The sequence below is a fragment of the Peromyscus californicus genome, unplaced genomic scaffold (assembly GCF_007827085.1).
Source record: "Peromyscus californicus insignis strain IS unplaced genomic scaffold, ASM782708v3 Scaffold_1__1_contigs__length_55948999, whole genome shotgun sequence".
NCBI classification, from domain to species: Eukaryota; Metazoa; Chordata; class Mammalia; order Rodentia; family Cricetidae; genus Peromyscus; species Peromyscus californicus.
Window position 1 is genome coordinate 20,791,735 of NW_026294492.1, and position 26,426 is coordinate 20,818,160.

General features: G+C 47.5%; 1 protein-coding gene and 1 long non-coding RNA gene across 9 annotated transcripts in view; one reads left to right on the top strand and one right to left on the bottom strand.

The window, feature by feature from the left end:
• The first annotated feature begins 93 nt into the window (after positions 1-93).
• Gckr (glucokinase regulator) lies at positions 94-23,906 on the top strand. 5 transcript variants are annotated; one of them, XM_052746156.1, is made up of 19 exons: positions 94-1,711; positions 1,846-2,039; positions 2,204-2,359; positions 2,742-2,810; positions 3,846-3,914; positions 4,278-4,351; positions 4,691-4,757; positions 4,980-5,033; positions 6,246-6,340; positions 9,030-9,135; positions 11,077-11,195; positions 11,785-11,883; positions 12,044-12,141; positions 12,463-12,539; positions 12,887-12,983; positions 13,801-14,069; positions 21,114-21,263; positions 22,410-22,544; positions 22,941-23,906. In XM_052746156.1, the coding sequence occupies exons 2-19, from the start codon at positions 2,022-2,024 to the stop codon at positions 23,115-23,117; spliced, it is 1,929 nt and encodes a 642-aa protein (XP_052602116.1). In that variant the 5' UTR covers positions 94-1,711; positions 1,846-2,021; the 3' UTR covers positions 23,118-23,906. The 5 variants fall into 5 exon arrangements, with proteins under 5 accessions (XP_052602116.1, XP_052602115.1, XP_052602118.1 ...); XM_052746155.1 differs by having other exon boundaries at positions 1,850-2,039; XM_052746158.1 differs by having other exon boundaries at positions 1,850-2,039; positions 2,211-2,359.
• LOC128115462 (uncharacterized) overlaps positions 20,635-26,426 on the bottom strand; it is a 44,859-nt gene continuing 39,067 nt past the window's right edge. For all 4 annotated transcript variants that reach the window (XR_008220158.1, XR_008220157.1, XR_008220156.1 and 1 more), the window contains exon 5: positions 20,635-20,943. This is a non-coding gene — a long non-coding RNA (uncharacterized LOC128115462). The remainder of the gene's footprint in view (positions 20,944-26,426) is intronic.

Here is a 26,426-nt window from a genome sequence, read left to right on the forward strand (position 1 = left end):
CGCCGCCTTCTGCAGAGCTGGCCCCGCGCGCTCCGCTGCAGCCCGGCTGGGACGCGCGGGCCCGCCCCGCCCCGCTGGGGTTCTCGCCGCCGTCATCTCCCCCCCCCCCCCCACAGCCCTGTTCTCTCGGGGCTCCTCCCACGACCCTCCCAATGGCGGCCTGCAGGGCCCCTATCCCTTCATCCTCCCTGCCCTAGTAGATGAACTGACTAGGGTACCCGGACAGGCGCAGGTGCCAGGGTCTCTCGGGCACCTGAGAGAGCCCCTCCTTCCCGGCATGAAATTAGCCAAGTGGGGAGGAGGCATTCCATCTCCGAATGCAGGAGGGGGGCTAAGAGGCGAGGAGACCGAGAGGTGGAGATGATAATTGTTTTAACAGTCTCTTGGAGACTGCGTCAGCCTTTTAAGTCTCTTTCCCATTCATGATCTGATTTGATTCCGTTCTCTTTTTCATTCATTCTTTCATTTATTCAGCAAATATTTACTGATCATCTTCTCTGTGCCTGGCTTTATAAGAGCTGGAGATGACTTCAAAAGAATGTTGGGAGACGAGGAACAATTAAAAAGCAGCTCGCTCTCTCTCTCTCTCTCTCTCTCTCTCTCTCTCTCTCTCTCTCTCTCTCGTGTGTGTGTGTGTGTGTGTGTGTGTGTGTGTCTAACATTCGTTTTAGAGAAATCCATTAACCTGCGCCTCAGGTTTCCCACCTGTGAAGCATAGAAACCTCAAACAGTTGTTAGACTATCAAATGGACACACTGGACAAGGTTCTTTAGAAACCTTCCGCTACTGTATGGAAAGAGTGTTATTAATTTGCACCAACTTGTTAGTTGTTGCAAAATTCATTCAGGAAACATGGAAGTCCTTAAGTGATTCCATATTTTAGCTGAGTATGAAATCTGTGTGACACTAAATAACAGACCACTTCTCTGAGCCTGTTTCCTCATCTAAAAGCAAGGCTGTCAACAATGACTTCTAAGTGTCTGGGGATCCAGTGACACCTACCATCTACAGGAGAAAGATACTGGCTGTATTTAGGGCAGGTTCTTCTTCGGTCCTCATTCTTCTGACAGTATTTCTATTTCTGTGACTTTTCCTCTGTGATATCCAGTTCGGTGTAGGTACACCCGGGGCCCAGCAGCTTCTGATGCTCTTCTTTCTGAGAGAAGAGGATAAAATGGGCCAGTGGGGCAGGGAAAGACTGCAGGCTGACACGTGATCAAGCCATGGCCCAGGTCCTCCGATTCCTCTGACCCTGATCTCTGGCCTTTAGAGGCATTTGGGCCCCGGAGTTCTCTTGATCAGGGATTCTTTCTGGCCTGGGTGTTGTTCTGCACATCCAGGCTCCCAGCCTTCCAGAGGGCACTGTGCCTGAAGCAATGACCCTCTCCTCTTCTTCAAGAGCAAAGCAGAGGCTGTGGAGACATAGGCTATTTGAAGAGGACCCTCAGGAGCACCTATGGAGGGCTGGGAAGCTAGGGACAGGAAAGGGTGGGGAAGAGAGGGGTGTAGGGGGTGGGGCTTAGAGACACAGAGTTAATCATCTCTATGGCTCTCAGATAAGACCCTGCCAGCTGGAAGCAAAGTTATTGTCACCAGAGGAGTTTGTGTGACTGCAGAGGCAGGCAGGACAGAGTGTCCACAGTGTGGGACCATGCCAGGCACAAAACGATACCAGCATGTGATCGAGACCCCTGAGCCTGGCGAATGGGAGGTAAGGCCCTTTCTCAATTTCAGCCTTCTACCCTGATTCCTAGAATAGTTTTGAATTTGGACTGGCCTCAGCCCTAAGCTTCTGTTTCCTGCCTGTTCCTCCTCCTCCTTCTCTTCTTTTTTTTGGCTTTTGAGACAGGGTCTAGCCCAGGCTGGCCTCAAACTTGCTGCCTATCTGAGGAAAGCCTGAACTCCTGACCCCCTGCTGCCACTTTGCAAATGCTGGGATAGAAGGCACACACCCGGCATAGGCATCCTTTTCCTTGTCTTCCCTTGTGATCTTCCGTCCCTAATAGACTCGGAAACATCACATGAAGACGAAATTCTTGGTATATATGACTCTGTGTGTGTGTGTGTGTGTGTGTGTGTGTGTGTGTGTGTGTGTGTGGGCGTGCATGCTCGCAAGAAGTATGTGCCTGCTTCCACTCCCACGTCCAGTCCAGCAGGCAGAAAAGACTTTGGCTTCCTGTTCCTGCCCTTGTACCCCTTCTAGTTGTCAGGGTATGAAGCAGCTGTGCCAATCACAGAGAAGTCCAACCCACTGACCCGGAACTTGGACAAAGCAGATGCAGAGAAGATTGTCCAACTGCTGGGGCAGTGTGATGCTGAGATCTTCCAGGAGGAGGGGCAAATCATGCCCACCTACCAGGTGACCCAGAGTCAAACCTCAGACACCGCAAAAGAGATGCCAAGCCAACCACATCTCAACCTCTACCCTCCCAGACTATGACTCCTGATTTTGGAAATCCTGAGCCCTCTCCTCCATCCCAATCCACCATCCTCCGTTTTTTCCCCTCATTCCCCCCTTTTCCCATGTATTTATGTATACGGTGGAGGGATTTATTCCATGGGGAAATGTATGGAGGCCAGAGGACAACTTTTGGGAATCAGTCTGTTCTTTCATCATGAGGGTCCCAGGGATCGAACTCAGATCATCAGGCTTGGCGGCAATCCCCTTACCCACTGAGCCCTCTCACTGCCTCCCTCCTATCTTCCGTTTCTTCCTACTGATTCCTGTCCACTCTCTACAGCGACTGTACAGTGAGGCCGTTCTGACCACCATGTTGCAAGTGGCTGGAAAAGTCCAGGAAGTCTTGAAGGTGCGAGCTCTCCACCTGCTTCTCATCCCAACACTTTTGTTCCCTATAATGTCTTCTTTCTTGGGTCTCCATCTCTCATTTTTATAAATCTCAACTCTTTGGTCTTCCCTTTGGATATTTATTGTTATCTTGGTCATTATAATAGTTAATGATAATTACTAGATAAATAATACTTTATCATCAGCAGTACATTTTCTAATTTTGTTTTGTTTTGTTTTCTTGGTTTTTCAAGACAGAGTTTCTCTGTGTAGCCCTGGCTGTCCTGGAACTCATTCTGTAGACCAGGCTGGCCTCGAACTCACAGAGATCTGCCTGCCTCTGCCTCCCGAGTGCTGGGATTAAAGACATGCACCACCACTGCCCAACATACATTTTCTTTTAAAAATTATTATTGTTTTAACATGTATGGTTGTTTTGCCTGCATGTATGTGTACTACCTGAGTACCTGGTCCCCACGGAGAGCAGAAAAAGGTGTTGGATCATCAGGAACTGGAGTTACAGATGGTTGTGAGCTGCCATGTGGGTGTGGACAATCAAATCTGGCTCCTCTGGAAGGGCAGCCAGTGTCTTAATCGCTGAGCCATCTCTCCGGCCCCAGCCATGAACCTTCACACTCACTACCTTCACAGAAACCTGTGAAGTTGGTATTCTTGTATTTTTTTTTTCTCTTTCCAGACCAGAAAACAAAGAAAGGGGGATCCCAGTAGCTTGCTCGAATGTACCCAGCTAATAATTGTTGGATGCTTCTGCTTTGAGTATTTATTTTTATTTAATTGACAAAGCTGCTCCCAAGTCCCTGTTGGAATAAGTAGGAATTTTAATGAATAGCTTAGTCAGGGAGGAGAGCCAGGAGGATTTCTTTCTCCAAATCATTGTTCTTGTTTGCTACCTCACACAGCCTATGTTCTACTCAATTTTATGATGACGTGAAGAATAAGTAGTTCTAAGTCTTCCTCCATTGCTGACAAAGGAAAAAAAAAGTGTGCTTCTCCCCTGAGCTGGACCCTGGTGACCTGGGCTTCTCTCCTTCCACAGGAGCCCGATGGAGGCCTGGTCGTGCTGAGTGGGGGAGGAACCTCTGGCCGGATGGCATTCCTCATGTCTGTGAGTACGCTCATTCCCTCATTCATTTTTCTCGCTTCATTCTGGGGATGTCACCCAGAACCACAAAGCTCGCCAGAGGTCAGTTCTCTCAATAGACATCTTCTCTCCTCACCTCCATTCCAAAGGATAGAGTCTGATTTCTCTGCCCCCACTAGAGCGCCATCTTTCTCTTGTTAACCCCCGCCATCTCACGCATCGCTAATCGATCATCCCCAAGTTGCATCTTTAAGTGGGAGATTACAAAGAAGTTAGGGTTAACTATTGGTCTAAAAGACCATTCTGCATCCTCAATCCTCTAGAAATTGAGAATCCACATTACATCGTGTTTATCATTCCCTCTTTGTACCCTCTCCTCCTGGACAGGTCTCTTTTAACCAGTTGATGAAAGGTCTTGGACAAAAGCCTCTTTACACATACCTCATTGCAGGAGGTGACAGGTAAGTTACCTTGACCTGTGCATGCATGTGGCCGGAACATTTTTTTGAAACTGAATTTGAATGACTTTAGTCAAAGATTATATTGAACCTCAGTCTCCACCATTCTGCATAGCCTTATATCTGGTCCTTCACAGACTTTTATTGCCTACCTGGCCTTGTAGGTATTTGAGTTTTTTCAAAAACTCTGTGGTGTATCTACCTTGGTCCCCGCTAAACAGAAGGTGTCCATTCAATGATAGCTCCCCTCCATTCCATTCTTTCAATGTGCCCTTTCCTAATAAACTATAGGTTTCTGCTTCTTAGTCAGTGCCACCGACCTGACTGAGTGTGCACCCTTAGGTCTGTCGTGGCCTCTCGGGAACAGACAGAAGATAGCGCCCTTCATGGGATCGAGGAGCTGAAGAAGGTCTGTGTTTTCTGACACTACTCGGCTAGAGACACCCGAAGGTCCCTTTTCATAGGGTTAGAAAAACCCCAACCCCAGCCAAAGCCTGGCCCCTCCTCTGGCCCTGATTTTCTCACACAGTAGATTTGTACCCTGGTGACCTCCCTACCACCCTAACTCAGTCCTCCTCCAGGAGACCGCCCTGCTCCCGGGCACCCTAACTCACACCCCCTCCATTCCTAGGTGGCTGCTGGGAAGAAGAGAGTGATTGTCATAGGCATTTCTGTGGGACTCTCAGTAAGTGTCAGGGCAGGCTGATGGGGCCATTTGACAAGAGGAAGGGGGTGGGGTTAGAACGGCATGGAAGGTGGATTGATGAGCTGGGTGCTAGGAAATAGAAAACCAACACAAGGAATTATTTTAATTTTCACCAACTTCGATCTGTTTTTTTTTTCCCCCATGGATATGAAAAGAGTGGGGAGGGAATTCTATCTCAGAATAACTGTGCATTGATTCATCAACAGCCAAGATGGACAGATTAGTCCAGGGGTCAGCAAACTCTGCCGGCAGTCCGTGTAGCCAGCTGCTTGAACTTGTGGACCGTTTTACTGGCACGCAGTCTTAGTGTTTACTTAGACTTCATGGCCTCTTTTGTGCTTGGCTTAAGTAGTTGTACAGAGATCATAGGGTCCACAAAGCCTGCAGTATTAATCTCTGGCTCTTCACAGAAGAGTCTGGCCCCTGGCTTCCATCCCCACCGGCAACATCCGCATCCATGGGGACTTGTTAGAAATACTGGATCTCAGGCTCCAGCTGGTCAATCTGCGTTTTAACAAGATTCTCAGGATGTTTGTATGAGAACCACTGGATGAGGTTTCCTGTTAACCCCACAACAGTTTTCATTCTAAGAGTTCAGGGTGCAGAGCATTAGACCTCAGCAGTTGTATGATGAGGAAGAAGAGGACATTGGCCTCAAGGAGGTCATTTCAGTTACAATTGTGATCGGCAGTTTCCCAGCTTCACCATTTGGAGGATTTCCGTGGAGGAACATCAGAAAAACGCAGCACTAGCTGGGTGACTCTTGCCTGTAATCCAAGTACTCAGGAGGGAGAGGCAGAAGGATGGCTGTGTGTTCAAGGCCAGCATCAACTATACAAGGAAATCATAGCTCAGAGAAAAAGTAGATCTGGCCGGGCGGTGGTGGCGCACGACTTTAATCCCAGCACTCGGGAGGCAGAGGCAGGCGGATCTCTGTGAGTTCCGGGCCAGCCTGGGCTACAGAGTGAGATCCAGGACAGGCTCCAAAGTTACACAGAGAAACCGTGTCTCGAAAAACAAACAAACAACAAAAAAAGTAGATCTGCTACTTTTGGGGTACTTGTAAGAAGTAGGCTCCCCAAATAAAATTTGGGCTCAAGTCTTAACAAGCGTGCTGGGGCAGGTTCCATTCGGACCTTGGGAAACACGGAGTGGCTTCTTTAATGTGTCTTCCTTTCTTGCCCCCGCCAGGCCCCCTTTGTGGCAGGCCAGATGGACTACTGCATGGATAACACAGCCATCTTCTTGCCAGTTCTGGTTGGCTTCAATCCAGTGAGCATGGCCAGGTGAGGCTTCCGTTAGGACCGGCCGGGCCTTGGGGGAGCCCGGGAAAGGGACATGTCAAAGTCCACAGTATGATCAGCGGGAGGCTATAGTCTTGCTTGCCAAGCCTCAGAACATCAAAGTAAATAGGTGGTGGCCCTGAAGCTTTTGAAGTTTTTGTTGGTCGCTTCATTTCCAGTGGTCTCTCCTTGTTTCAGAAAGGGTGGAAGGCAGTTTACAAAGGCCACATAAGCTAGTTGGTGGTGGCACACGCCTTTAATTCCAGCACTCGGGAGACAGAGCCAGGCAGATCTCTGTGAGTTCGAGGCCAGCCTGGTCTACAAAGCGAGTTCCAGTACAGCCAGGGCTACACAGAGAAACTCTATATTGAAAAAACAAGCAAGCAAACAAAAACAAAAACAAAAGGTACATAAAACACAAATTCAAAGCAGGAGTTGAAGAAGTAAAAAGATAAGAACTAGAAGGAAAAAGCAGGTCAGGAAAGGGTATACCCCAAAGGTCTATGCTTTTATCTGGGGTGACCCCCAAGCATCTTCTCAGAGTAGCAGTGGTCCCAAGTGGCCACCCACTCCTCTTTCCATCTCCTTTATTTCATGCTCTTTCATTATCCCAGGAGCCCTTTGGCTCCTCTTTGGCTGCTCACATCCGCCCCTCCTCCCTCTTGAAGCCCTGTGCTACGGAACCACCTTCTTGGGAGGAGAGGGACAAGGTCTTGCTATGTAGCCTACCTAAGCTGCCCTATCCAAATGGCCACTTGGTCTGATCTAACACTCCATGTCGCTGGCTAATACTGTGCAGGTGTCGTTCTTTATCGATTTGGGGTAAGGCCATGAAATGTCTATTTTGTTAAAGCATCCTTGGCGATTCTCATGCAGAGCCACATTGGGGGAACCCTGCTAAATAAGCCATTGGGTCGGATCACCCTATGGCACTGAGGGCTTCCTGTCCATGAGGGATTGCAGTGAGAGAGCCTGGTTCTTTTGGAAGTTCTCTTCCAAGTCCCAGAGATTCCAGGCTTGTAGTGTAACTCATACTAAGGTGTAAATGAGTCTGTGATACTCTTAACCCTGATCCTTTTCGTGGAGGACGCTCCTTCACCCAAAATATATCTGCAGCAGCGGGTGCTAATTTCAGGCCCTGTGACTAAGTGAAATGAAGAATTTCAAACAATGTAGGCGTGGAGACCTTCCAGTTGTTCCTTAAAGTGGTGGCTCCCTGTCTTGGCTCATCTTCAGAACTGTCTCGGAAGCTCTATAAAAACACAGTTTAGGGCTTTGTGCATGCCTGCTGAGGCTAACCTCAGGGTGGATGTGGTATCCAGAACTGGATGGTTACTGCAAAACAGAACCCCTCCCCCTGGGGGGGGGTGTTGATGTTCAGCAAAGTCTGGGAATCCTAATTTTTACTGCACAATGTTGGTCCTTTTTCTGTTCCCTCCTTGGGTCTAGGGAAGCAGAGGCAGGCAGATCTCTGTGAGTTCGAGGCCAGCCTGGGCTACAGAGCGAGTTCTAGGACAGGCTCCAAAGCTACACAGAGAAACCCTGTCTCAAAAAACCAAAAGAGAGTTCAAGAAGGGGCTGGTGTAGGCCTGTAATCCGTGCTGGCGAAGCAGAGGCAGGAGGATCCCTGGGCGTGCTGGCCAGTCAGTCTAGGTTTAGTGTCTCAAAAAATAAGATGGAGAATAATTAGAGAAGATAGCTGGGGTTGGCCTCTGACCTCCACACACAAGTGCATGTGGAGCCGCACACATGTGCATACACACACATGAACACACACACCACATGCACACACACACACGCACACACATACATACACACACAGAATAAAAGAAATAGTTCAAAAATTATGAAATCTTGTCGGGGATGTGATGGTAAGGGACAGTTAGGGATGTCATGTGCAGGGGTAGCTCAGTCTTTAAGGTCCTGACACACTGATGAATTCACAAATTATCTCCCACTTCAGAAGACCCTAATTTTTCTTTTTTGACATTCCAGTTTGTAGTTAAGCACATAGACTGCACTAACTCTCTTGTCTCATTAATGCATTAATGCATTGCTTCCCTCCTGATTCATTGATTGTGGAATATTCACCAACAGATGCTACAGTTAACAGCATAACTTTATACCTCACTAGGGACTAACAATCTCCCTCAGGTAGTAAGGGTTCATTCCTTGGAGAGATTTTCAGATGTATTTCTAAGAAAGGGAAGGGTCTCAAAGGAGTCTAAGATGGAATATGAGGTGGTAATTTTTTTTTAAGATTGACTTATTTATTATGTGTACAGTGCTCTGCCTGCATGTATGCCTACAGGCTAGAAGAGGGCACCAGATCTCATTATGTATGGTTGTGAGCCACCATGTGGATGCCGAGAATTGAACCCAACTACTGTGAAGTAGTTGACCTCTGACCCCACTCTCTCACTGATCCTCACTACTAGCCGAGGTCTTTCCTTCAGAGTCTCACAGGCAGTCCTTTTTCTTTTTTTTTTTTTTTTTTTTTTTTTTTTTTGGTTTTTCGAGACAGGGTTTCTCTGTGTAGCTTTGCGCCTTTCCTGGGACTCACTTGGTAGCCCAGGCTGGCCTCGAACTCACAGAGATCCGCCTGTCTCTGCCTCCCGAGTGCTGGGATTAAAGGCATGCGCCACCACCCGCCCGGCCAGTCCTTTTTCTTATGTGTTTTTCTGGACCTCAGAAATGACCCCATTGAAGACTGGAGATCGACATTCCGGCAAGTAGCCGAGCGGATGCAGAAGATGCAAGAGAAACAGGAAGCTTTTGTGCTCAATCCTGCCATTGGGGTAGGGCCCGACTTTCTTTCCTCTATGCACCTCTTCAGGCATGTGGGAATTGCTTGCTACTTACTGGGAACCTTTGATCTTATAGTCCCTGTTCATAAATCCCCAAGGCATTTCACGTCAACCCACATGGTTTCAAAGGAGTCCTATTTTCTCTTTACCTCAAATGCTTTTTAAAAAATATTTATTTCGGCCGGGCGGTGGTGGCGCACGCCTTTAATCCCAGCACTCGGGAGGCAGAGACAGGCGGATCTCTGTGAGTTCGAGGCCAGCCTGGGCTACCAAGTGAGTCCCAGGAAAGGCGCAAAGCTACACAGAGAAACCCTATCTCGAAAAACCAAAAAAAAAAAAAATTTATTTCAAGCCTACTTATCAGTAACCAGAAGGCATTTCTAGGGTCTAGAACAGTCTAGAAGAGCTAGAACAGTCTAGAGAGTCTAGAACAATCTAGAAGAGCCAAAACAGTTTAGAGAGTCTAAACCAGTCTAGAAGAGCTAGAATAATTTAGTCTAGAACAGTCTAGAAGAACTAGAACAGTTTAGAGAGTCTAGAACAGTCTAGAAGAGCCCTTTGCCATCTATGCATAGACAGCCTTCACTAACCAACCACTGTTAAGTCTCATTTAGTCTCTTTTACAGCTTCAAATGTCAAATATGGCTTTAAAAACCAGCATGCAGTTTCATTCTTTGTTTTTGGTTTTTGGTTTTTCCAGACATGGTTTCTCTGTGTAGCTCTGGCTGTCCTGGAACTCACTCTATAGACCAGGCTGGCCTCAAACTCACAGAGATCCACCTGCCTCTGCCTCTTGAGTGCTGCGATTAAAAGCGTGCACCACTGCTGCCCATCGCCCGACGTTTTTCTTAACTAAAACTTTTGCTCCCTACCTCCCTTTGTCAGTGGTGGGCACACCCCAGAACTTCCTCTTGATCTTCACGTGAGATAGGAAGGGAAATTCCATTGTGTGTATAGCTTGCTCTTGTCTCCCGTTTTGTCTCATGTCTCATCCTCACTCTTCTGGTTGGTTTTCTGGTTTGTTTTTTTCTTTAAAGGTTTATTTTTAAAAATTATTTTTAGCCAGGTGGTGGTGGCGCACGCCTTTGATCCCAGCACTCGGCAGGCAGAGGCAGGTGGATCTCTGTGAGTTCGAGGCCAGCCTGGTCTCCAAAGCGAGTTCCAGGAAAGGCACAAAACTACACAGAGAAACCCTGTCTGGAAAAAAAAATATTTTTAGGGGTGTGTGTGTGTGTGTGTGTGTGTGTGTGTAGGTGACCATGGAGGCCAGAAGAGGTAATCAGTTCCTCTGGAGTCTCATACAGGCAGTGGTGAGCTTCCCAGTGTGGGTGCTGGGAACTGAACTCGGGTCCTCTGCAAGAGCAGTAAGCACTGGTAACCACTGGGCCGTCCTTCCAGACCTTAGTCTTCTGCTTTTAATCACTGGCCACACCATTCTCTTTGCTGCAATCTTTGTGATGTGCGGTGTTACAAATCACCACTGAGTGCCTGCTCCATGTGTCTGTCCAAAGCATGGGGAACTTGGCACTGAAGAAGGGCAAACTGCCGTAAAACACGGTGGGGGAAGGTTCTCAGAAGAGTATTCTCTGGAAACGCCCGACCCAGACGACAAGAGACACAATCACTGTGGCTTCCTCCTGAGAGTCTTGGATCCACCATCGAGACGGCCAGAGGTGGCCCTTTCCTTCTCCTCTCCTTCCGTTAAGCACACTCCAGCACCCGTTCTCATGAAACAGTCAAGGCCACCAGGAAAAGATGGGCTCAGAGTGAACATCTAGTGGGGATCACCAACCACACTCATGCCCAGGAGTCACCAATCACATTCCATGCCCAAGGGTCACCGACATCACTCCGTGCTCAGGGGTCATGAACTGGTAGACTACTGGGTTGTTCTCTTTCTCCCAGTTCCTCTTAGTGTCTTTGCCTCCTTAGCCCGAGGGGCTCAGTGGCTCCTCCCGGATGAAAGGTGGGAGTGCCACCAAGATCCTGCTGGAAACTCTGCTACTCGCGGCCCATAAGACTGTGGACCGGGGTGTTGCGGTCTCTCAAAGGTATGGAGGAAACAGACAAGTTGGGGATCAGATCCATGCAGGGGTGACGTGGGGGAGGAGGTGGGAGGTTCAGAATCCAGAGGCTAGCTTCCAAGATGCCACTCTGCTATGACATCTTTCCCTTACCAGAGTCTCTGGCCCAGGTTCAGAATGCTCAAGCCCACCCTCTTCTTGGCTTTTGTTTTTCCCACTTCAGCCCTTTTTAAAAATAGGATCCGCCGGGCGGTGGTGGCGCACGCCTTTAATCCCAGCACTCGGGAGGCAGAGGCAGGCGGATCTCTGTGAGTTCGAGGCCAGCCTGGGCTACCAAGTGAGTCCCAGGAAAGGCGCAAAGCTGCACAGAGAAACCCTGTCTCGAAAAACCAAAAAAAAAAAAAAAAAAAAAAAAAAAAAAATAGGATCCTTTCTGCTCTTATCAAAGGGGATCTTTCTCCCTCCTTCTTCCCCCACTTCCCTCCAGCAGGGTCTAGCAAAACTTTTTTTTTTGAAAAATGGGAATTGTGTCTTCCCTTAGGCGTGGGTAGGGATACCTAGGTCTTTTTTGGGGGGATACCAGGCCCTCTTTGGGAGCTAATGAATTTTCTTCCAGATGCCTTCTGGAAATCCTGAGGACATTTGAGCGGGCTCATCAGGTGACCTACAGTCAGAATTCCAAAATTGCCACCCTGATGAAACAAGTCAGCACCAGGTATGTGGCTGTGTGTTCGTAGAGGACATCTTGAGAGCAGGGCATAGTCTGCGGGATGGGTTAACAAGAGTGATGGGTCCACGTGCTGGAAGGCCTTGGGTGTTTCCTCTTGGGTTATTCATGGTGATCACGTATGGCCTGGCCTCTGACTCATTCTCAGCCTGGAGAAGAAAGGCCGAGTGTATCTAGTTGGCTGGCAGACCCTCGGCATCATTGCCATCATGGATGGAGTGGAGTGCATCCACACCTTTGGTGCTGGTAGGTCCTAGTCCTGATGCTCTTTCAAAGTATCCCAGCCAATTGGTCCCCTATCAAAGCGTTTTCCTGCAGACCCCTGAGGTTCTCCAGTGCCCTCCATAAAGAGGCATTTCAGTCAAATGCTCTTTCCATTTGAAGCACCAAATTCTACCTGGTCCTTGACCTCTCAGCTCCCACCTCAGTGTTTTGACTATAGCTTCCCACCCAGATTACCGCTCACCCCGCGTCCCACTTTCCGACCCCATGACAGCCCTTACAGGAGAGTCTTAGTCCTATCTTCTAAAGCCTGCCATTCTTTCTCTCTGATCTTAAACGTCCCAGATTTCCAAGATGTCCGTGGCTTTCTCATTGGTGATCACAATGACATGTTTAACCAGAAGGCAGAGCTCACCAACCAGGTTGGAAGACGACAGGCCTTGGGAAGTTTTGGGACTCATTGGTGTTCAGAGGGCAGTGGAGGAGTGGAGCCTGGGGGTGAGGGAGGATGAGGGGATAAATAGTCCTGGGAAGGAATGTAGGTCAGAGGTCACTGAACCTCAAAGCAGTGAGTATAGAAGGCTCTGGATTGGCCCTCTAACACTTGGCTTTAGTTCACCTTTGGTAAAATGCTACCATTTTGAACACTGATTTTTTTCCAAGTGAAGTCAGAAGGGCTGTATTAGATGTCCCCCAAGGTCCCCTTCAGTCAAGTCTGTGCTCTTGAGTGTCCTGCTGGGAGGAACTCTCCTGTCTTCTCCTGTCCCAGGGTCCCCAGTTCACCTTCTCCCAGGATGACTTCCTGACTTCCATCTTGCCCTCCCTCATGGAAATTGACACTGTGGTCTTCATTTTTACCCTGGACGGTGAGAGGGAAGATGGGATAGTGGGGTTGGAAGCGACGGTGGTTTAGAGGGGCTGCCATTTTGAGTCTCAGGGTGCCTCGTCAGAGGAGGATGTCTCAGGGATTCTATTGTGATAAAACACCATGACCAAAAGCAACTTGGGTAGGGAAGGGTTTTCTTTTTCTTTTCTTTTCTTTTTTTTTTTTGGTTTTTTTTTTTTTTTTTTTTTTTTTTTTTTGGTTTTTCGAGACAGGGTTTCTCTGTGTAGCTTTGCGCCTTTCCTGGGACTCACTTGGTAGTCCAGGCTGGCCTCGAACTCACAGAGATCCACCTGGCTCTGCCTCCCGAGTGCTGGGATTAAAGGCGTGCACCACCACCGCCCGGCTTCTTTTTCTTTTTTTAACCTAACAACTGTGATATAAGTGTGATATAAGTGATATAAGTCTATCATTGAGAGACTTCAGGGCAGGAACCTGGAGACAGGAACCAGAGCAGAAGCCATGGACGAATGCTACTTTCTGTCTTGCTCCTCATAACTTGACCAGTCTGCTTTCTTATGGTACTCAGGGCCACCAGCCCAGGGGTAGCACCGTCCATAGTGAGCTGGGCCCATCAATAATCAAGAAAATGCACCACAGACTTTCCCACAGGCCAATCTGGTGGGGACATTTTCTCAATATAAGTTCCCTTTTCCCACATGATTCTGGCTTGGGTCAGGTTGACACAAAACTACCCAACACAGAGGGACAGAGTGAGTGTCCTGGCAGGATCCCAGGGTGGCAGGAAGAACAGCTTCATAGCCCAGCCTTTTAACTCTGGTGCCTCCTATCCCATGCAGATAACCTCACAGAGGTCCAGGCGTTGGTGGAGCAGGTGAGAGAGAAGACCACGAGCATCCAGGCCCTGGTGCACAGCACTGTGGGGCAGTCCTGGCCAGTGAGTGTCCAGCAATGGGGAGAAGATCTGGGAGTGGTCCAGCCAGGCCTTCTGGAACACACCACCGGTTTATCTCTTCCTCCTCAGGCCCGTCTAAAGAGGCTCTTTCCCTCCATCATTAGCATCACGTGGCCGCTTCTTTTCTTTGATTACGAAGGGAGCTACATCCAGGTAGGTGGGGATGAGACCGCAACGCCAGCAGGAGTGGGGTCCAGAAAACCCCCACAGCTAGATGGGAAAGAGGCTTCATACCTGTTTGTCTTCTTTCCGCCCCAAGCCAGGCAAATTCTCACATGATGTGGTCTCCAAACAGAGTTGCCAAGGCAACAGGGTTCAGTTCTTTCTAGGCGTGTACAGAAAGGGCGAGACAGGCCACCAATCACCACAGGCTCATTTGTTCTCTGGGACAAGTTAATTGTTGATGCCGAAGTCATTACCACCACCCAAAGGCGTTTCTTTTGCGCAGCACACTATGCGGAACGTAACGCAGATATGACCCCATGGAGTCCTTGTGCAGCCGTGAAATGACAATCCAGGAGACACACTGAGAGGAATCATGGGAGTACTGAGCAGTTTGTGTGCACTTTGCAGTTTGGTTTGGAGCGGGCACCGGGAAATCTGGGTGTCAATCCAGCTCTGCTGTGTGTCCCAAGAAGGAAAACTTGTATCTCTGGGCCTGACCTTTTCTTACAGTCAACCTGCCCACCCTTCATGGGACAGAACCAGGGTCCAGAAGAAGTGCTGGGGGGGCGGGTTATGATCTTTCATCATTATTCAAACTGCTTTCTTCTGGAAGCTTCCAGACTTGACTGGACAGAGCCAGCACACAGCCTCACTGAACCCAGAGCTCTTACATAACTGTCTCTCCTTAGTGGGAAATCCACTCCCCTTTGTCTTTTGTTCTAAATGGCGTTCCTGTGTCGTATCCCTTCTTCTTGGCATGCTTCCCATGTTCACATTCTCCTCCAACATTGCCTGTTTTTGAAGACGTCTTCTCTGAATAACTGTACGTTCTTATATTCTTCTTCACACTTACACAATCATGATGCTTAATACAAATACAAATTATAGCCTAATGAATATTTCATATATATTATCTCAGTTTTTATAGCAATCTCCTAAGGCATGTCTGTTCAGTTTTGCCATCTCTCCAGCCCCTTATTTCTGTTTTCTTTCTCCTTCTTCTTCTCCTTCTTCTTCTCCTTCTTCTTCTTCTTCTTCTTCTTCTTCTTCTTCTTCTTCTTCTTCTTCTTCTTCTTCTTCTTCTTCTTCTTCTTCTTCTCCTCCTTCTTCTTCTTCTTCTTCTTCCTCTCCTCCTCCTCCTCCTCCTCCTCCTCCTCTTCCTTCTTTTGTTTTTTTTTTTTTTTTGGTTTTTCGAGACAGGGTTTCTCTGTGTAGCTTTGGTGTCTGTCCTGGATCTCACTCTGTAGCCCAGGCTGGGCTCGAACTCACAGAGATCCGCCTGGCTCTGCCTCCCGAGTGCTGGGATTAAAGGCGTGCGCCACCACTGCCCGGCTGTTTTTGTTTTTTTGAGACAGGGTCTCTCTGTGCAGCCCTGGCTGTCCAGGAACTCGCTCTGTAGACCAGGCTGGCCTTGAACTCACAGAGATCTGTCTGCCTCTGCTTCTTAAGTGCTAGGATTAAAGGTGTGTACCACTACTGCCCGGCTATTACTGCTTCTAATGTAGTGACATTTAAAGTTTGTCTTATTCAGATCTATTAGTTTTGTTTTTCCCTTGTGGTTTTCAATCTTTCACTTGGTGCTGGCTTCTCCTTTCCACATGGAATTGTCTGAAGAAAAGGTTTCCATTGGGACTTTATCGTACTTTGCTTTTGACTGCTATGATAAAACACTGACAGAAAGCCACTTGGGAAGGTTAAGACTTTCAACTTACACTGTACAGTCTATCATTGTGGGGAGTCAGGACAGGAGCTCAAACAGGAAGCAGGAGCAGAGGTGGGACCATGGGGGAAAAGTGCTTCCTGGCTTATTCTTCTTAGCTTGCTCAGTTTTCTATTTTCTATTACATTTTACTATTTGCGTGTGTGTGTGTGTGTGTGTGTGTGTGTGTGTGTGTGTGTGTGTGTGTGTGTGTGTGTGTGAGAGAGAGAGAGAGAGAGAGAGAGAGAGAGAGAGAGAGAGAGAGAGAGGAGGAGTTGGCTCTCTTCTTCTACTTTGTGTTTCCAGGGGATTGAACTTAGGTTGTCAGCAGGCACCTCTACCCACTGGGCATCCTCACCAGCTCTCAGCCTGCTTTCTCATACAACCCACAACCGCTTGCCCAGGGGTGGCACCACTCACCAGAGTGGGCTGGGCCCTCCCCCATCAGTCACCAGGAAAATGCCATATAGACATGCCCACGGGCCAGTCTGATGGCGGCAATTCCTCACTTGAGGTCTCATCATCCTGGGTGACTCTATTGTGTGTCAAGTTGACAAAACCCAGCACTTGCTGACCTTTGGTTGTAGGAATATTTTTGATACTTTTTTTTTTTTTAAAGATTTATTTTATTATGTATACAGTGTTCTGCCTGCATGTATGCCTGCAGGCCAGAAGAGGGCGCCAGATCTCATTACAGATGGTTGTGAGCCACCACGTGGTTGCTGGGAATTGAATTCAGGTCCTCTGGAAGAACAGCCAGTGCTCTTAACCACTGAGCCATCTCTCCAGCCTGATCTTCACTTTTTTTTTTTTTTTTTTTGGTTTTTCGAGACAGGGTTTCTCTGTGTAGTTTTGGTGCCTGTCCTGGATCTCGCTCTGTAGCCCAGGCTGGCCTCGAACTCACAGAGATCCACCTGCCTCTGCCTCCCGAGTGCTGGGATCAAAGGTGTGCGCCACCACCGCCTGGTCTTCATTTTTAATCTGAAACATTTTGCTCTACTCACCAACCCTTTGCCACATTTACTTCATCCATTTCTTTTCCCTAGCTCATCTGAAAGGTAAGTGAAGCCATCTTATACTTCACAGTGTGCCAGGCAGAGTGGCACACGCCTGTAACCCTAGCACTTCAGGGGCAGAAGCAGAATCAGGAAGAGTTCAAGGCCATCCCCATCTACATAAGAAGTTTGAGGTCACCCTGAGTTACATGAAACCCTGTCTCAAAACAAAAACAAAAACAGCCCCAAACTTCACATCCATCACTTCAGAATACATCTGTTCCGGGCAAGGGCATTTGCTGCTGTAAGTATGATATGATGACCCACTCTGGGAATGAGAGTTAATCTGATACCATTACCTAAATTCAGATTTCCTGAGATGTCCCCGGGGAAGTTGTTATTCTCCAGATCTGGAATCCGATCAAGGATAACCCGCTGACTTTAATCAGTAGGTCTCTCTGCCTTCCCTTAGCGGTCTTTAGCCTTCTGTTTTGATGTTTTCTTTCCTGTCTCTCATTGACATTGCTAATTTTAGAAGTGCAGGCCAATCTGTTTCCAGGATGTACTTAACATTTCCAAAATGTACAAACAACTTCTGTATTGTCTCTTCATCACATTCAGGTTTATGTTTTGTTTTTGTTTTTGCTTTTTTTTTTTTTTCCCTTTTGGAGGAGACTAGCACGTCACATCAGGAGTCAGCTGGCATCTGCCTCTTCCTTGGCGAGGCTGTGGTGACTTATTCAGTGGCGGTGATGGCTGCTCTGTTTCTTTGCATCCTGTCACCCAGCTGTCCTTACCCACTGTGTTCGCATCTGCTGCTTTCTCCTTGACTCAGTTATTCCCGTGGTGACTCTCAACGGGTGATTCTCTATTTCTAGCCTCTTCCTCTTATCTATATTCATTGATTGGCTTCCTTCTCCGAGGAACTTCCTATTCACGACCCACCCCATCTGTATTTGTTTAATGTCATTATGGACTCATGAATTTTCTGTTGTTGGTAAGTATTTAGATTTTTTTTTTTAAGACAGGCTTTCTATGTAGCCAAAGCTAGACTAGAACTCATTATATATCCTAGACTGGCCTTGAACTCATGACCTTCCTACCTCAACCTCCTGACTACTGGGATGACAGACATCCACCACCATGCATGACTTGGATGTATTTTAATATATTCTATTTTCTTTCTTTTTTTTATATGTATGTGTCTGTGCCTGCTTGTCTGTGTGTGCAATGCCATGTGTGTGCAATGCCATGGGACAGAAGAGGGCATCAGATCTCCTGGAACCGAAGTTACAGGAGACCATAAACTGCCCAGTGTGGGTGCTGGGAATAGAGTTCCATCCAAAGCAAGAGTGGCAAGTGCTCTTCATATGGGCCATCTCTGCAGCCCCTTAGCACTCTCTCTCTGTCTCTGTCTCTGTGTGTGTATATGTGTATCTCTCTCAGTCTCTCTGTCTCTCTCTGTCTCTGTCTCTCTCATTTTCTGAGACAGGGTCTCTCTGTGTAACAGCCCTGGCTGTCCTAGAACTCACTCTGTAGACCAGGCTGGCCTTGAACTCACAGAGCTCTGCCTGCCTCTGCCTCCTGAGCGCTGAGATTAAAGGGGTGCGCCGTGCCTGGCTTCCCTTACTACATTCTCTTAATACTTGCTTTTCATTTTAATCCTCAGAACGAAAGCTTGTTCAAGATGGCTTCCTCAGGCCTATTCATCGCCACATTTAAACATACTTTGCATGTTTCTTTTTGAAAAAACAAAATGGAAAACAAACCAAAATTAAAAAAAAAAAACACCTTATTTTCGGGTGACACACATTTTACATCTCATGTGCTTTGCTTAACTTTTCTGAATGTTACTCATCGGCAGTATACAGATCTCTTCTTCACTTACAGTGTGCATGTACACGTATGATAATTGACCTGACCGATCCCTTATTTGGGGCATCAGCTTGTTTTCAACATTTTGCTATTGCCAATAACAAAGCAATGATTGTGCACGTATCTAAGTGTTTCTTTGAGATAAATACCTAGAAACATTAGATATTTGTCAAAGGTTACATACAAATAGAATTCTGTTGGATGTTGTAAGCTTTTCTTCCATAGCCTTTGTGCCGCTCGCTTTTAGCAGTTGAAGTTTATAATAATGCTGACTCCATACAGCCTCCCGGAGAGTTTGTCTGGCTTCATTCAATTTCTGTGTAATTTTCATTTTTTATTATATTATTTATTGACATTTAAAAAAAATAATTTATTTAAATTTGTTTTACGTTCATTGGTGTGAAGGTGTCAGATCCTCTGGAACTGGAGTTATAGACAGTTGTGAGCTGCCATGTGGGTGCTGAGAATTGAACCCAGGTCCTTTGGAAGAGCAGTCAGTGCTCTTAACCACTGCATCATCTCTCCAGCCCTCTTTATTGACATTTTGAAGTAGTGGGATGATACCCAGGGCCTCACACATGCTAGGCCAGTGCTCTGCAACGGAGCCACACCCCTGCCTGTATCTCTAGGATGTCAGAGGTGGAGCATCTTCCCTCTTCTCCCCTTTACTCTCCTCCACCCACCTCCCTGCTCTCTTTTGCTTTCTCTTACCCTGTTTTTCAGTTGTCCTGGACCCCCCTATGTAAATCTTCTTGCCTCAAGTCCATGATGACCCCTCCCTGCCTGCTTCCAGCATGCTGGGATTACAGAGGTCCGCCACCGTGCCCAGCCTTTACTTCTTTTTTTCTAACAGGCTTTTAAAACTTTTCTGACTCCCTTGGCCTTGAGTTCTTTATGAAGCCATTAGTGTTCTATTTCTGATACATGTTGTAAATATTTTCTCTTGGCTTTAGTCTGCAAAGACTCTGCTTCAGTTTTTCCGAGGTTGAATTTGTCAGTTCACTATTACCATGTGGGGCTTGGAGCCCAGGAAGCTCCTCCTACACCCGGGCTGGTATGGCACCTCTGTGTTTCTTCTTGCAGTTCTTAGGACTTTTGTTTATACTGGAAGCAGTAAGGCATGAACTCATTTATATCTTCCCAAGCAATTACCTAATTGTCTTAATTACTTTTCTGTTGCTGTGACTAAGCACCATGGCCAAGGCGACTTATAAGAGAAAGCATTTAATTGGAGTCCCTGCTTACAGTTTCAGAGGGTGAGCAGGGAGCATGGCAGCAGGCAGGTGGGCATGGCGCTGGAGCAGTAGCTGAGAGCTTACATCTTGAGACACCAACCAGGAAACAGAGAGTGTTAACTGGGAATGTTGTGGGCTTTTGAAACCTCAAAGTCTACCCCCAGTGACACACCTCCTCCAACAAGGCCACACCTCCTAATTCTTTCCAAACTGTTCCACTAACTGTGGAAGAAGCATTCAAATATGAGCCTATTGGGGTCCTTCTCGTCCAAACTACCACACCAACTGTCTCAGTTTAATTGTTAAGTATAGCTGCTCTTGAGTGATGCGGGATGTTAAATGTGCACTGGTCCAATAACAATACAGAGAAACCCTGTCTCAACCCCCCCCCACCAAAAAAAAAAAAAAAAAAGAATCTCTCTGTGAAAAAAGATGTTTGGGTGTGGTTTGTGCCTAATGGGGGTTCTGGACGAAGCCCCCACTGTTTGATCTCTTTCAAAGAGCACTTGTTGCTCTTCCAGAGGACCCAGGTTCAATTCCCAGCACCCACACAGCAGCTAATAACTGTCAGTAACTCCAGTTCCAGATGCCCCCTGCTGGCCTCTGAGTTCACTGAACACATGTGGTACACAGACACACATGCCAGCAAAACACCCACACATGTTAAAAATACATGTAAATAAATCTTTTTAAAAAATAAAGTAGAATGTTACACCTGAAAATTGCGAGGAGAAAGGCCAAATTCACAATTGCCTCATTAAAGCAAACTTTAATAAATGTTGACAGGAAAGATGGACACTGGCCAGGTCCACACCCGGGATTCCCAGAGAATGGTGCCTTCGTCCAATCAGGGGCAAGCATACATCCTGAGTACATCCTGCCCATGTACCTCCTGCCTACCTTGTGATCAAGCACATCTTGTGTAGTTGGGGCAACCAATTTTGTTTACTGAAAACACTTGGCTTGTTGTCTGACGTGAACAACAGCCCCCAGCATTCCAGGAAGTTATCTGTCCTTGGGCAAGTGGAGCTTACAGGTTAACTTTAGTCCTCACGATCCTAGAATAAAAAGTAAAGAAGATTGTTAAAGCTTGTTCTCATCAAACAAAGGATCTGTGTCTTGGTGTCTGGTTTCTTAGCACAGGTTTTCTGTGTTAGCATATGGCTCTCTCACCCCACTGCCCTCCCAGCCTCTTAACTTCCGGCGTTCCCGTGTGCTTGCATTTTAGAAGTTCCAGCGTGAGCTAAGCACCAAGTGGGTGTTGAATACAGTGAGTACCGGGGCTCACGTGTTGCTTGGGAAGATCCTGCAGAACCACATGCTGGACCTCCGCATCGCCAACTCCAAGCTCTTTTGGAGGGCACTGGCCATGTTGCAGGTGGGAGCTTAATGGGAGGGCCCCCAACCTAGATTGCCACATAAGGTGTTTTTTTTTTTTTTTCAAAGTCGGGGAGGGGTATAGGGTTAAGAGCTAGTTTTTCACAGGTGTATCTTTCTCGGGCATATCCTCCGGTCTGTTTCGCATGCGCACAAAGGTACATAAGAGTGAAACTATAACTCCCAGGAGACATTAAGTTTCAAGAATGCAATAGAAACCCAACTCTATCCAAGCAGCAATCCCAGCACTCGTGCGGGAGGCAGAGGCAGGCGGATCTCTGTTGAGTTTGAGGCCAGCCTGGGCTACAGGGTGAGTTCCAGGACAACCAGGACTGTCACACAGAGAAACTTTGTCTCAGAAAAGAACTAACAAACAAACTTGTATTGCTGTAAGCCAAAGCCAAAGCCTGTAACTGAACAGTTCCAGGACAGATGAATGCTCTTGTGACGTGACCTAGAAACTTCGGTCTCTAGCTCTGTTTTTCCTCTGAGTTGTTCTCAATCTCGGGTCCATTCTCTTCATTAGGGGCCACAATTAGTGCTAGTCTAACATCCTGACAATCAGTGGGAAGGAGTCTTTCTGTTCCTTGTGACGCCACCAGGGCCTGGTGGAGGGCTCTTATTGGCTTGTCTTGGGTCATGTGCACAACTTTGAACCAATCACTGTCCTTCGGGGAGAAAGGGCTCCCTGCTCATCTGCTTTGAGTGCTTTCAAGACGCAGGTGGGGCGGGATGGGAAATGAGCTTGATTGTATCTTACCGCCTCAGAATGGGGACCAACAGTTATCCAGGAAGAGAAAGGGGCCGATGCCAGAAAGGAGAGCGAATAGATGCTGACCAGAGAACATGTTGGGTGGCCTTGAAGGTTGCTACCCTTGGATCAGAGTTGTAAATCTCACCAATTTCCCATTCCTCATGGGCCAGTGATGGTTCATCACCAACTCCTTTAACTCATTTTTTCTTTATACCTCGTGATTATGGGATTGTCAGAGGGGACAAATTCTCCAGTGTCTTCCGCCAATCTTCAGGAGCCCAACACCCCTACCCTCACCCCCCACCCCCACCCCGCCCACCTTCTCAAATCTCTTCCTTCTCCTGTGTTCTCCGTTCTCCTTGGCATCTGCCCTGACGCGGACTTCTTCTATAGCGGTTCTCTGGACAGTCCAAGGCTTGCTGCATCGAGAGCCTCCTCCAAGCAATCCATTTTCCCCAACCACTGTCAGATGATGTCCGGGCTGCTCCCATCTCCGGCCATGTCCAGGTTGCCCACGAGAAGGAAAAGGTATCCTTCCCCCTTGCCGGCCATTCAACCAACACTTTCTGAGGATCTTAAACATCTTTGGAACTTGGTGTGACACTGGATTTACAAAGCTCAGAGATCCGTGCCACATGGAGCTCCCATTTGGAGGGGTAGGTGGATGGGGGTAGAGGTGGCGTGGGGAGGCATGACTGTGACAGAAACTACAGAGGCACAAAAAGATGCCAACAAAGGGGCTTCTGTTCTGCCTTGAAGGGGCATCAAGAAGGACTGAGAGGCTTTTGCACAGGACTTCTTTCTAGTCTTTGTAACAGCTTCCTATTCTTGCACCCACCTTACCTCCTGTGTCCAATTCTCTGCCTCTCCCAGGGTTCTTTCTCACATAACCTTTTCTCCAGCTCGCCCTGCCCCTTCCCACAGGTGATCCCCACAGCCTTGCTGAGTCTGCTTCTTCGATGCTCCATCTCGGAGGCTAAGGAACGCCTGGCTGCAGCTCCTTCCGTCTGTGAGGTTGTCAGGAGCGCCCTCTCTGGGCCGGGTCAGAAACGCACCACCCGAGCCCTTGGAGACCCTACAGCCTGTAGTGCTGTGAATTGATGTTTCTGGGACCATGAAGGAGGCAGGGCCTTGGTCCATTCCCATGAGGACTTGTGCCAACAATACACGTGGTGGTGGGGCAAATCCAGTTTCGGGGAGTGGGGTGGGGGGAGCACTAACAACCCAGGATCAGGGAAGAGTCCCGCTCTCAGCCGGATCATTTCTACTTTTACTGGCACCTTCTGATCTCAGAAATAAAACTAAATGTCTTGCTTTGGAACCTAACCTTGCAAAAAGTCAGTTATCACAAACAAGGAAAATGGGAGCACCAGGTAATTTCGGGCAAGAGAGAAGGTACTATTCACTAGAGAAGGACAATCCCAATGAGACAAGATCCTTCTGACTAGAATGAATGCCACATCCACTTAGAGACCAGTGAGCAGAGGGCTTTGACTGCACCCTCTCCCTGTGTTTGAAGAAAGAGCAAAGGAACTCTGGATGTGCTGGGGACCCTTTGGTGGTGGGACCCAAAGAACACTAGAAACTTGTCTGTACAGCTTTAGACTTCAGCTACCACGGATTTTGATAAAGAAAGGCACCTGGATTCATCCCAAGTGCAGTCTTCAGTACCTGCAGCCAAGACTCTTACGGTAGAGATCTGGCTCCCCCTTGTGGCAGAGAAATAGCCGATTAAGCGATACCCCAGGACCTCCCCTATAGAGAGAGTTAAGGAACCTTCATTGCTAGAATTATTTTGGGATATTAGAGGGGAAGTCAAGAATCAAGAAAAGTCTTGGAACAAATGAGGTTAAAATGAGGCAAATAAAACCTGTGAATGTTTTGAAGGCTTACAGTGGTTCTGTGGAGTGAACAACAGGGGGTTAGGTCCTTGTTAGGGGATTCTGGGCTTTATGCAGAGCTAAAATAGTTCAGAAATTCGTTAGAATTGGGTAAGGCACGGCGGTGTGTGCCTGTAATCCCTTCATTTTCGAGGATGCAGTAGGAGATTGTGAATCGGAGGCTACATGTCAAGAGCTCTCTCTCTCCCAAAGAATTATCCAGAGACAAATGGTCTACAACTAGCCTCCAAACAGCTAGCACTCTTTGGAGAAAGCAGACATCCGAGGAGATGAAAACAACTAGAGTAGGCAGCCATGATGCCGAAATGTTGATGGGGGGGGGAGGTGGGGAGGGGCTGGGGTGGGAGGGGGGGACTGACCATAGGGTTGAAGATAAAGGCACATGACCTCTTGGGTACTCATTTGCTGCATCAAAACCAGGAGGATTTAGGGTAGGAGACAGTTGGATACTGAACACATTGGAAGTCTAATATCCTGAAAATGGAACACGACCGTTCTTCCAGGTCAGCTAGTTGTTATTTTCACAACTTAGGTGGAATTGGGTTTAGACAGGCTAGCATGGGTCTTGAATATGTTAAAGAGCTGGGTCCTCTGCAAGAACAAGAGCTCTTAACCATGGAGCCTGTAAGAGCTGGGCGGTGGTGGTGCACGCCTTTAATCCCAGCACTTGAGAGGCAGAGCCAGACAGATCTCAGTGAGTTCGAAGCCAGCCTGGTCTACAGAGAGAGAGAGTTCCAGAACAGCCAGAGCTGTTACACAGAGAAACCCTGTCTCAAACAACAATCAAAGCAAAAAGAGTAGAGTTTGGGAGATGGCTCAGTGGTTAAGATCACTAGCTGCTCTTGCAGAGGACCTGGGCTGAGTACCAGCACCCACATGGTGGCTCACAACTGTCTGTAACTCCAGTTCCAGGGGATCTGATGCCCTATTCTGACTCTCTTGGGCACACATGTGGTACACAGACATTCATGCAGACAAAATATCTATACACATAAAATAAATTTTAAAGAAGATGCTAAGGATAGAGGAGAAAGGGTAAATGGGGTTTAGTTACTACTATTACAGCTTTTGTGATTACTACGAAATAAAAAGTGTATTAAAAAATAGAATTCCTGCCAGGCAGTGGTGGTGCATGCTTTTAATCCCAGCACTTGGGTTACAGAGGCTGGTGGATCACTGAGTTTGAAAAGTCAGCTTGGTCTACAGAGTAAGTTCCAGTATGGTCAGGGCTATGTACAGAAACTTTGTCTCGAAAAAACAAAACAAAAGCAGAATTGCTGATTACAATAGCATGTCATGTGTGGGAAGGCTAAATGAATTTAAATATTCTAAGGGCCCTGGATTATGCGTAAGAGAATACATGTTTGATTGATCTAACACTGATCAGTGTGTATAGTGCATTCTAGAAGACACCCAGGGCTGGTGAGACGGCTCAGCAGGTAAAGGCGCTTGCTGCCAAGCCTGGTGACCTGAGTTTGAATATCGGGAGAGAGCACAGGCATGGAGAGCTGGCTCCGTGGTTAAGAGCTCTTGTTGTTCTTGCAGAGGACCCAGGTTCAGTTCCCAGCACCCACATGGCAGCTCACCATCTCTAACTCCAGTTCCAGGGATTCTGATGCCCTGTTCTGACCTCCTTTGGCACCAGGCAGGCGTGTGGTACACACACATACATGCAGACAAAACACTTGTACACATAAAAAGATCTAAATCTAAAAAAATATACTTGAAAAGAGAGCTGACTATCAAGTTGTCCCTTGACTTCCATGTAGGCCACAGTGCAAGTACACACACACACACACACACACACACACACACACACACACACACACAATCATATCACACACACATACAATAAACAGACAAACAGGGCTAGAGAGATGGCTCAAAGGTTAAGAGCACTATCAGCTCTCCAGAGGTCCTGAGTTCAAATCCCAGCAGCCAAACGGTGGCTCACAACCATCTATAATGGGATCTGATGCCCTCTTCTGGCCTGCAGGCAGAACACTGTGTCCATAAGAAACAATAACAAATGTAATTTGTAGAAAGGCATTTAGTGGTGTCGCTTAATAGTAGGATGCTTGACCACCATGTGTGAGGCCCTGGGCTTGACACTCTCAGCACTGGGGGAAAAGCTATTTACTAAAGGCATATATATGGTTTACTATGCTGCCATCTATTCCTTCAGCACGGCCACTTAACTGTGACACAGTGACATGAAACCAACCATAGACACTAGGCAAGTGGACCAAATGGACATATGGAGACTGTATTTATATCACTTGTACAGTATGTCTTGTTTTGGAGCACATGCAGACTGTTTTAACTATTCTAACTTTTCTATGTAATGCTATGGATTAAACTCAACTGCATGCATGCTAGGGACTTGCACTACCGATGAGCAGTGTGAAGAGGCCTAATTTAACATTAGTGAGCCATGACAGGCTGCAGACTAACAATACTGGGGCAGGGCTCACCATTACAATAAGCAGGAAAAACCACGAACTGTACC

Bases quoted from the DNA above. Each gene is read 5' to 3' on its own strand.
- Gckr (XM_052746156.1), top strand. The intron at 2,811-3,845 runs GTGCGAGCTCTC...CTCCTTCCACAG, and splicing joins AAGTCCAGGAAGTCTTGAAG to GAGCCCGATGGAGGCCTGGT. The intron at 12,540-12,886 runs GTTGGAAGACGA...CTCCTGTCCCAG, and splicing joins AGGCAGAGCTCACCAACCAG to GGTCCCCAGTTCACCTTCTC.